We start from the raw sequence: 11,927 nt of genomic DNA, 5'->3' as shown, positions 1-11,927 counted from the left end.
GTTCAGGCTTTGTAAGATTTGTTAGACCTTTTCTATCAGTCTATTCACTATTAAATGTTAATACAACTTCAAGGGAGGCTTGTCCTTTTAAATGATGGTAAATAAACAATCCAAAATATTATTTCTACCCCTGAATTGCAAGGTTTGTGAGAGAGGAGCTGAATATGCAGTATACAAAAAAAATCAGTGATCACACAAGACAGGCAGATGTGGATAAAATATTCCATGTTTCTTAAACAGCACAGAGTTCTGTTTAGACTGCAGTGAGGGACAAAAGGAGAAAAGTAGAAGGTCAGAGGTGTTGCACACAGCTTACACACACTCACACACACACACGTACACCAACTTTTACAGTATACTACAATCCATACTCCTTAAAATAAAATAATAATAAAAAAACAGATTCTTCCTCCGATCTTCTCTCTCTCTTCATCTCATCCGGTCTCACATTCCATCCTCAGCACTCTGCCGTCCTGCTGATGGAAATCAGGAGCACTCTCAGCACCTTCGTCTGTGCTATTGTCTCTGGGGCAAATAGACACAGTTTATGTCGGCACTGTGAGCTTGGAATAGCAAAGCCCTGCAGGTCAGCACTATAGGAGTGATTGGCACCACAATGCTGAGGTTCTAGATTTCTAGAAGTTCTTTGTTCTATCTGGCAGAGATCATGGTCTGTCCTGAGGTCAGAAACGTCCTCTGCCTCTGCCTCTGCCTCTCCCTCTGCCCCGAGTGTAAAGGTGGCCGGCAGACCTCCTGATTTTCCTGCGTTCGTCATGGTGGTCCCGCTCAGCCTGCTGCTGTTTCAGCTGCTTCTCCGACTGAGGGAATGAAAAGAGAGAAAAATGAAAAAAATCTAAATAAAATAGTCTACATTTTTATGACCATCTACTTTCTAATTTCTATATGGCCATTAAAACTAAACAATGTTATGGTTTTATTACAAAACCTTTAGGAAAAAAGGTAGACAAATATGTAAAATGAGCCCTGTTTTCATTGGTTAGTCTATATATTGTGCTTTGTTTAAATTGAGAAATGCTCCCATAACACCAGGATTAACAACCTTTACTGCTGTAAGCCAAATAGGACTGTATATGTGAAGGTGTTGTTTTTTTTAATGTATGGGCAGAAGAGTGAATAGTGATAAGAGCATTATATCATTATAAGAGCAGAGTTGTGAACAAAATTCTGCACTTTATTTTTTAGAACACACTTCCACTGTTTCACAGCTCAATGCTGGGATGGTATATGGATATACCACTCTATTAGCACCATGCCTGGCATTAGGCATTCTACTAATAGGTTAATAAATGTCTGCTTCAGACAGTCATATTCTAAAGCAGTACTTTGCTTCTACAGGGACTAGTAAATCCGTGTATGCACACGCATTTGCACATTTGTGTCAGCAACGCGTCAGCATTCATTAGAAGGGGTGTCCAGAAACATTTGGACATATAGTGCATGTAGGACCTACATATACTTTATGCATTACTGTGAAAATTAGAATGCAAAAGCTTCTTATCGGGGCAGTAATACATATTAATTACCTCACTGTGTTCATTAAAACAGCTCCAGAACATTCCTCATGGAGTCTAAATATTCGGTTGTGAGATTCTGTGTGAGATGGTAAATCAGCTGAGCTGGTGGTTTGGTGAATTGAGCACATCCACTGGGGCGCTGGCTTGTCCAAAACATCTAGAGCTACTTTTTTAAAATAAGAAATTCCTTTTACTGTATTTAAGTTTACCGTTATCTTTTTTTGTTAACATATTTATATAAAATTTCTTACAATAAGTAATCTCTGCATTCCAAAAAAGTATATAAGCTTTTGCAAATTAAAACATAAATAAATAAATAAAACTATTGCTAAACAAAATAACTTATTGCCAAGGTATCTGTAATAAATGGGGAATTACATGGACTTAGGTGCCTAAACTTTTGCACAGTACTGTATTTTATTGGTAGAAATCACAGGGGAATCACATCTCTGATATGGTAATGTCTTGATACATTGCCTATGATGATGATCATGATACTGTGATTGTGATACTGTATATATCACAAGACAATTCTCTGCAGTACTTCACTGCATTTGTGTTACTGAAGAGGATAAAAAAACTCCTAAATAAGCAAATACCAGGAATTATGGATTTATTGGGTTCACGGAATTTTACAACTAATATTATATAGGCTCAATATAGGTTTACCCAATTCTTGACTTACAGGACCTGACAGGTGCGTGATGAGAATTTGAAAGGTTAAACCAAATGGTAACATATACAGTTGTGGTCAAAAGTTTACATACACTTGTAAAAAAACATAATGTTATGGCTGTCTTGAGTTTTCAATAAGTTCTACAACTCTTATTTTTCTGTGATAGAGTGATCGGAACACATACATGTTTGTCACAAAAAACAGTCATAAAATTTGGTTCTTTCATAAATTTATTATGGGTCTGCTGAAAATGTCACCAAATCTGCTGGGTCAAAAATATACATACAGCAACAAAATTTGTCAATTTTGGTGATGTAGCGAGTTGTGTCAATCAAATTAGCTTCATGTCATGGCCTCTTCACTTCTTGTAAGTGATTCTGATTGACTACAGCTGTTGACTTCTCACGAGCCCATTTAAATAGGGCTCATTTGACCCAGTGATTAGACTCAGCTACAAAAGCTACAATGGGAAAGTCAAAGGAACTCAGTGTGGATCTGAAAAAGCGAATTATTGACTTGAACAAGTCAGGGAAGTCACTTGGAGCCATTTCAAAGCAGCTACAGGTCCCAAGAGCAACTGTGCAGACAATTATACGCAAGTATAAAGTGCATGGAACAGTTGTGTCACTGCCACGATCAGGAAGAAAACGCAAGCTATCACATGCTGCCGAGAGGAGATTGGTCAGGATGGTCAAGAGTCAACCAAGAATCACCAAGAAGCAGGTCTGCAAGGATTTGGAAGCTGATGGAACACAGGTGTCAGTCTCCACAGTCAAGCGTGTTTTACATCGCCATGGACTGAGAGGCTGCCGTGCAAGAAAGAAGCCCTTGCTCCAGAAAAGGCACCTTAAGACTCGGCTGAAGTTTGCTGCTGATCACATGGACAAAGATAAAACCTTCTGGAGGAAAGTTCTCTGGTCAGACGAAACAAAAATTGAGCTGTTTGGCCACAACACCCAGCAATATGTTTGGAGGAGAAAAGGTGAGGCCTTTAATACCAGGAACACCATGCCTACTGTCAAGCATGGTGGTGGTAGTATTATGCTCTGGGGATGTTTTGCTGCCAGTGGAACTGGTTCTTTGCAGAAAGTAAATGGGATAATGAAGAAGGAGGATTACCTCCAAATTCTGCAGGAAAACTTAAAACCATCAGCCCGAAGGTTGGGTCTTGGGCGCAGTTGGGTGTTCCAACAAGACAATGACCCAAAACACACATCAAAAGTGGTAAAGGAATGGCTAAACCAGGCTAGAATTAAGGTTTTAGAATGGCCTTCCCAAAGTCCTGACTTAAACCCCATTGAGAACATGTGGACAGTGCTAAAGAAACGGGTTCATGCAAGAAAACCATCACATTTAGCTGAACTGCACCAATTCTGTCAAGAAGAGTGGTCAAACATTCGACCTGAAGCTTGCCAGGAGCTTGTGGATGGCTACCAAAAGCGCCTAGTTGCCGTGAAAATGGCCAAGGGACATGTAACCAAATACTAATGTTGCTGTATGTATATTTTTGACCCAGCAGATTTGGTGACATTTTCAGCAGACCCATAATAAATTTATGAAAGAACCAAATTTTATGACTGTTTTTTGTGACAAACATGTATGTGTTCCGATCACTCTATCACAGAAAAATAAGAGTTGTAGAACTTATTGAAAACTCAAGACAGCCATAACATTATGTTTTTTTACAAGTGTATGTAAACTTTTGACCACAACTGTATAGAATATGCACCTTTAGAAATCTCAAAGGGTTAAAATGTTATGGATACATAAATCCAATAAAATGAATGAGAAATTACAGCCCTACATAACTTACTTACTTACACAGCAAGAGAAACAACTCTGTAATAAATGATATATGCTATGCTCACTCGCTCTGTGTGGTCTGAACATTTCACTTCACAACATAATCTGCTAAACAGAGCCAAGGTTATCATTTTAAATGTGTAAGCAATACTTTCTGGATATTAAATGAGGCACAAAATGTTGAATATGAACGCTTAGCTTCTGCATTTAATGAGTCTCAACTCATTGTTCTTCTGTCAGCACATGGATGAGGTGAGGAGCCACAATGGGCATCGTAAGTCCAAACGCTTTCAGGGTAATCACAGCAAAACCCACTTTCACTGTAAATTCTCTCCTCCAGCCTGATTAGAGCATCGCCTGCAGCTTTGAAATCTGCAATCACACACTCGCTCCTGAAATCATCTCTAATCTCTCACGGCTCCACAGAAAGTGCAGCGTGCTGATCTTCAGAGTCGCAGCTCTTTTATTTCACTCTCCTCCTGCTCCACTTCTCTTTCATGTCTAGACTACACTTGCTGGTCAATCAATTTCATAACTAGGTCAAACACACACACACACACACACACTCACACGTATAGTCATTATGATGTGTTAAGAGCACATACTCACACACACAAACTCTATGTGCTTAACCCCTGAATGTGTTTTTGGTTATTGTGCACAGTTAAGGGATTGTTAGAGCAGGTCTGTCAAACTTACTTTTCTAATCATCGGTCTCCTGCAGGTATTTTAGCTGTTTAATTTTAGAATAAATAATGAAAGGCGTCCAGTACATTTTTTTGCACTACCCTTCCACATAGTGTACATTTATTTTGTAGTGCATAACACTGAAAGCTTTCAGTTTTAAATGCTATGCTCCCAAGTTGGAAGCTAGTTCCTTAATGATAAAATGATGAAAAAAACAGAAACAAAAAGTAAATATTTTTTGCCACTAATATAATTAAATATATATAATGAAATAAATGACTTTCCTGTTTAATAATAGCAAAATTGGAATAAAAAAAAATACATATTTTTAAATTAAACTTGACATAAGAGCTGAATTACATTATATGATCTCCACAGAAACTCGGTGTTCAGAAAGAATCCTGGTTTTGGGTCACTTATGGCATGCTTATATAGCTGTGTTCTAAAGTAAATCAGGATAGAGCTGTTTCTCAGTGTGGATCAGGAAAGGGGTAATAACAGAAGCTTTATCTGAGTTTGAGTCAGGTAAATAGCTGACTGACGTCTGTGTATCGATTGATTAAACAGTGTGAAAGACAATAAAACTGTAGTGCATTTGTGTCTCCGCCCAAATACATTTTGACAGGATCTTGATGCAAGTATTTTCCAACAACTTGAGTATGGCCCTACGGTCCCCTTATTTTAGTTTTTCCTACAAAATTCTCTACATTATTGAATTCATAGGGCCATACTTGAGCTAAAACATCTAGTAATCCAGAATAATCCAGGTAATCCAGAATATATGGAGGTAGTGACAGTGCACTTTTCTCAAAAAAACAAAAAAAACAAACAAACATTGAGTTATATTCTCATTACAGCACCAACAAAACTCTGAGCCAATTTCTAGCAGACTTCTTACTTGCTGAATAATAAAATATGGAGGTGGAGTGAGGGGGTGAATGAGATGAATGAATGTGTACATGCAGAACTGTCAAAGAATGTTTTGAGAATGTCAGTGTATAATCCAGCCATTCTGGATCATTAAAGCAGACCACTGCAGAATCAGTGAGAAGAGTTAGACTCCACTTTCCCAAACCTTCTAATCCAGAGAAGCACAGAATAAACGAGAGCAACAAAGAAAGAACACCACGTCCTCTTGGAGCAAGAAGTGAGAACCTATTGCCCTGAGGGCAGCAGCACAGGCCAGGCCTCCAACTATAACGATTCATGACAATCCACAAGTTCTCCGTATGGGCGCTGCCACAGTGCGTACTCTTCAACGGAAACAATTTGTAGATGTAATCACACAGTGTTCTAGCTGTGTGCACAGGTTGTTTGAGAACAACTTGATAACGTACAGGTCACACCAAGCATTGTATCCTCATATAATAAAAGGTAGTAGGTTTGTTTGTTAATAAAAAAAGTTAGCTAGTTTTTACATCATGCACAGCCAGGTGATGTTTGTATGCATTTGCATTTATGTAATGTAGAGGACATACAAGCATTTTGTAACGGTCATGCATTTATTTTATAAATTAATTATCAAAAAAACAGCAACTAATTCAAAGCATTAGTCTGCGTTTTTCAGTTGCTACAGGACTCTTATCTGACTGACAGCAGTACTAACCAACCAAAGATATGATGCACTGCATGCGACTGATATTTACAATATGCAGAGTTCACAGTACTGTAAACTCACTCACCTTCTTGAGAGTGAAAGTTATCTGTTTGCTTCCGACAGCCGTGTCAGTGAGATTCAGCATCCCTGAGCTTTCCTCCTGCCTCAGACGCTCCTCAAGAGATGTTCTGGCAAAGACACAACAAACACTTCTTTAAAAGTCTCATTCAGCATCATTATAGTACAAAACATCACAGCCTGCAAAGCAGCTTCCACAGAATCCCAAAACTCCTGATGCAAAAAACAGCTGAGGGCCTTATTTCCCCACGTCTGACTGATCTGATCTCCGCAGTGGTTAAATCTGACCAGTCTGGTCAAACTTTAAAGGGCTAATCAAAAACAAAAAAAATAAGAACTCCATGTAAAGGAGGAACAATATGCCTTAGTGATTCATTCATTCATTAATATTAATTTCACAGCTGGAGGAATTGTCTGCAGCACTGAGAGCTTATTTTTGTGCAGCTATGTTCATTAAAGATCTTAAAACAAACATCAAAACACAGCCTGAGATCAAGAGCAAGCAAGATGCACTGCTGAGTAAATAAATAAGTAATGCACAAGTCACAGGAGCCCACAACGCTGTATTAAGAGTGCACTGAATTTGTTTATGAGCCCTGGAAACAATATGTGCCTGTAAAAGCCTGTACTGTAGCTGTCATCAAATAAATTTTAATTTTATCTGCATTTTTCTGCTTTTATTTTGACAGTGTAAAACCACATAGTTCTTCACATTGCATCAAAAAATTTAAATAATTGGACTAACAATTATGCCTAAAAAGGAATTGGAACAAAGTCTTGTAACTTATTTTTGTTTTACAATGGCTTTCTTAAAAATGTAAAGTGGCAAAATTAAAACCCAACTCACTTTTGCACCTTCTGTTTGCGTGCAACATCGCCAAAGCTGCGAAACTCCTCGCCAGTTTTGATCTGGTAGAACCGGGGTTGGCTCCGCCCCTGTGCCTGGGACTGCTGGGAGCTCCCAGCTGGATCTGAACTCTGCAGGCTGGTGTTGCGGTCCTGCTTCTTCCTCTCATTAAACCTGCGCTGCCTCTCCTCAGCCCTTATGAGGCGCCGCTGCTCCCGCACCTCCTCCACCCAACTTTTATCATCGTCAGAGCTCTCCTCTTCTTCTGAACTGGCCCGGCCCTCCAGCTCCTCATCCTCCTGATCTTCCTGCTGAAAGGGGATGAATTACAGTCAATACAGTCATTTGTCCAGTGCATTATTGTTCTCATCATAACTAGTTCATAGTTACTTGAAGCCCCTGAGAACACATTTTGACATACTAATTGTAGTTTTTAGTTTAGGCTTTTTTTAAATTTATTTATTAAGTGTTAAGTCTAGCTGTCAGCAGTATTTTAATAGAAAACACAAAGGAGAAATATGATGAGAGTCAGGGTGTGGTCTTAAAATTCTATGAACCTGTACGTTACCCTCTGCCACAAACAAATTTTAGTTTTAGATTTTTAAGAGAGAAGTTGTTTTTTTCGTTTTTAGCTTTTGTTTAGCAAAATGTTTCAGTAGACCATGAATCGCGGCATCTCTTAGAGCTGATAATTTGGTTCGGACCAAACAAGACAAGTGTGAAAGCACCCCCAGATTCCCAGAGGCTTTAACTCGTTTACGAATTATGTGCTGGCTGGACGAGAGCCACTGTCCAGCACACATTCAACTGCTTTCCCTGCTCCCAGACTCCCCAGCCTTGTTATAGCAGTGGGCCTCCAGGACCAGTAATTGGGACCATTGATCTATATTTTAATATACCAAGTTTTACCTGTTGATGTGCCTCCTTCTCCACCAACTGCTGCAGTTTCTTCCTCCTCTGCTGGCCAACCTTGGAGACGATGGGGTTGAGCAATCGGAACTCCTCGCTACGCTCATCAACTTGGTAGTCTGGGTTCTCAAACATCATCTTGAAACGATCGTCACGGAGAATGCTGGTGGCACCCTGTGACCCAAGAAAAAAATAGATCAGATTAGCTTACTATAAAAGCAAAAAAATATGCCCATTTTATGACCCTATGGATCAATGAATGTTAAATGTTGCCTTGCCATGAGCACATTGGCCAGTGTGTGGCCTCATTCACAAGATAACACCTCACAACTTATACAGCTGTAGGAATTGACAAGCCGTCCCCTTAGGTACTACCTCATGATCAATTTATATACTGGAGTCCCAGAACTTTTGGTCTGCCAGTGTAAAATACTTTGTATCTGTTATTCATTATTGCTTGTTTCTCACCTTGGCTTTCTTCTTCTTGGCAGCACTCAGAGCATCTTCATTATCTCCCTCCTCCATCAGCTTAATAGCGAGCTCTTTATTCACCTTGGGAAGTTTCTATCAGTGTCAAGAGAAAGAGAGAGAATGTATAAGAAAGAAAGCTAACAGACGTAAAGATAGCACATCAACTACAGTAATAAAAGTAAAAATGAGAAAACTGTTAAAAAAAGAGAGATCAGTCACCTTAAGCTGGACTCGCTGAACTCTCGACTCCTCAATTTTCTGGCGAATCTTGTCCTTTCGATATTCCTCGTAAGCAAAAGGATTTGACATGGTCTTTACCTAGAGGATTACAACACATCAGTGGTAAGATTCCATTTAATCTATCCAACCTATCCAGTGTGACTGGATCTGAAATCATGTTACACAGGTAGAAGAAAGTCACTCCTATTCTTACACAAATGGTTCTTTGAGAGAGAGACCATAAATACCCACTTTTTGCTTGATAAAAGAATAATTTGTGAAGCTTGTTTATTCTTTAGAACTATATATGTCTTAGGACACATACAGTATAACAGATTATTTTACAGCACTCAATAACCGAAACAATCTTTGCTGGTGAACAAAACCCTTGCATCACCAACCTTTTCAACTTTCAATAGACATCAACATGAAAAGATTTTGATGCATGTCTATTGGTCTAATCATCGTAATATTTAGCAAAAAAAAAATACAAAAAAAATTAAAGATTTCATGTACTTACCAGAGAGAAACAAAATAACAGTTATTGAGAATCACCATCTACAGTTAGGTCCATAAATATTTGGACAGTGTCCTTCACTTGGGGGCATGTTGTGAAGGGGTTTTCTTCATCATGAAAAGGACTCTGCCTTTTTGAGTTCCCAAGCTCACCACTTTGCTCTTTTTTTTCTTAGAATGTACCAAATTGTTGATTTGGTGACTCTGAACATTTTCACCATCTCTCTAATGGATTTTTCAGCCTAATGATGGTCTGTTTCCCTTCCATAGAAAGCGTATTTGACTGCATGTTTTAAGTTCAGAGCAACAGCTTCTAAATACATCTTAAACTATCATCAATTAAACAGGTAAAAGGTCTTAACAAAGGAATAGCTGCTAGAGCCCCTAAAATACTGTTTGAGACAATTTGTCCTATTATATTTGAGCCCCAGACATGCTTGCAATTCCTAAAAACTTCATAGGATATATTTGTTTAACCCCTTGAATTAAACCAGAACATCTACACTTTAATTGCATGTCAGTTGTTTTATTTCAGATGCAGTGTGTTTGTATGCATTAGCCCAAATCATGAAGATTGCGTCATTGCCCAAAAATATATATAGGCTTAAATGTATATATATTTTTACATTTATATAATTGACACATTTACCCACCTTGTGGTAAAGTCTGATATCCATGAAGAAGCCATGCATGTAGGCTCTCAACAGAGGAGAGCCAATCAGATGGGTCAGACCTGGGAACAGTTACGAAACTCTAAGTCAAACAGCAGCAGAAGTCAATGGGCAGCACATTATAAATGATTAACAGTTCCACTGGGCTTTAATTCAGCTTTAATTTACATGATAAAATGCTGTCACATGACCAGTGACTGATTTAGGAACCAATAAAACACAGGCAGTGGTTAACACCGTTAAACGTCATGTGGTGAATGTAGGAAGAGATACAGGCAGTGGTTGTGATGACCTGGCCCTCATCTTTTCCTCAAAAATTGCTGAACCGAAGAGAGTTTAGCATTTTGAATGAAGCTAAATGACTCATTCAGCCTCAACTGCATCATGGCTGAGCTGAGAAAACCAAAGACAAATTGAACAGAGGAACCGCAGATATGAAGGCTTCCTGTGGCAGTGGGGGTGTGAGATTTACAACGTCTGACACACATGGACTGACAGGATGCCTGCGGGCGTGCGGGGTTAAGGTCTTGGGTGGCCTCCTCAGCTATAGCTCTAGTAATACTGGATGCCTTCAACTCTAAGAGGTATAGAGTTACTAGTCATTTTGTTATACTGTATGTGCTGTAAAGGCCTTTATTTAATTAATTACAAGGTTACATACTTAATACTAATGTTTACTAATATACAACTAGAAAGAATATTAGATACTGTTCCATAAACTACATGTAAAAAATACTTACTATAATATTCTGACAAATTATTTGATTTTTTTAGTTTAACAATATTTCCGAATGTCTTTGGGTTGGCAAATATTTAATATATATCTTTTCTTTACTCACTTTTTCTAATTTGTACAAATGACTCGTTGAGGTACCAAAGCTTGCGGCAAAAAATATGGCAGCAAATAGTGTTTGTGTGTGTGAGTGTGTGGTGTGTGAATCTCAGGGACGGTTAAATCAGAAAAAGACACCACCCCTCCTCTTTAACCCAGTTATATAATGGCAGCAGCATTCCAAAGCTGTGGTGAACCCCCTGGCCCTCCCCTTCCCCCCCTCTCTCTCTTTTTTTCTCTGCTCTACTCTTCCCTCCGCTCCCCGGCATCATTTGATCTGGTTTCTGCTGATGGCAGCATTCCTGGAGCTTCTCCTTCATGTTTCCCACCTTCTGCCTTCTACCTCCCTCAGCCTGATCTCATCTTCAAAGATCACATTCCCCCAGCCTAATTCCACTGATTACTGCTGAGGAGCATCACGCTTTTTAACTCTACAGTCAGGAGAAAGTTCCACACTAACACCCCGAAATCATTCATTACACTTAACTACTCCCTTTAAACCATTCAAACAATATACGTCTCTTTCTCAGAACTGCATCTTTAAAATGTACCATTATTCCTACAATTACACATTTACTGAGCTACAGTGAGCCATGATGATCTGTACTACCATCAGCAGCACATTCCCTCAATGATTCATATACACAGCTATCTTTACAAAGTGTCTGGTGGTGTCATAGCAATACATTAAATATTATTTTTACAGAAATAGTGCTGAATAGGACAGCTTCATCATGCAGGCTTTCACAGCAAACGATACTAAAAAAAAAATATAAGAGGAGACTTCCAGGTAAGATATATATAGATATGAAGATATTTATACATTCATCTTCCAAGAAATAGTAAAGAAAATTATTGCAGCCAGAAGGAAGTGTTGGATTGCACTTGGATTACTAGGTTACCAGGAACAACAGATTATTTAAAATTTAGACTGATGTGGGCAACTCTTGCTCATATTTAACAATGAATACTGCTGCTGCTTTAAGAGATCTGTGGGATGATTTTGAACACACTATCAACACTCCACCCCTACCACGAAATCTGCAGAAACTGTGTGAATATTTAAGCTGCATAGGATGGATTATT

At 38.8% G+C, this 11,927-nt stretch overlaps 1 protein-coding gene across 2 annotated transcripts in view; it reads right to left on the bottom strand.

Annotated features, from left to right (window-relative positions):
• Positions 1 to 208: 208 nt before the first annotated feature.
• nol10 (nucleolar protein 10) overlaps positions 209 to 11,927 on the bottom strand; it is a 29,834-nt gene continuing 18,115 nt past the window's right edge. Inside the window, exons 15-21 of one of the 2 annotated variants that reach the window (XM_022673130.2) lie at positions 9,992 to 10,071; positions 8,823 to 8,921; positions 8,601 to 8,696; positions 8,133 to 8,306; positions 7,224 to 7,531; positions 6,384 to 6,486; positions 209 to 818 (exon numbers count right to left, since the gene is read on the bottom strand). In XM_022673130.2, coding sequence (XP_022528851.2) covers positions 684 to 818; positions 6,384 to 6,486; positions 7,224 to 7,531; positions 8,133 to 8,306; positions 8,601 to 8,696; positions 8,823 to 8,921; positions 9,992 to 10,071 — 995 coding nt within the window. In that variant the 3' untranslated portion in view covers positions 209 to 683. Of the gene's footprint in view, positions 819 to 6,383; positions 6,487 to 7,223; positions 7,535 to 8,132; positions 8,307 to 8,600; positions 8,697 to 8,822; positions 8,922 to 9,991; positions 10,072 to 11,927 lie in introns of both variants that reach the window. The other variant, XM_007257320.4, reaches the window with a different exon arrangement.

The sequence above is a fragment of the Astyanax mexicanus genome, chromosome 14, assembly GCF_023375975.1.
Source record: "Astyanax mexicanus isolate ESR-SI-001 chromosome 14, AstMex3_surface, whole genome shotgun sequence".
Classification (NCBI taxonomy): domain Eukaryota; kingdom Metazoa; phylum Chordata; class Actinopteri; order Characiformes; family Acestrorhamphidae; genus Astyanax; species Astyanax mexicanus.
Note: the sequence above shows the minus strand (reverse complement) of the source record. Positions and strands in the feature narration are given on the sequence as shown.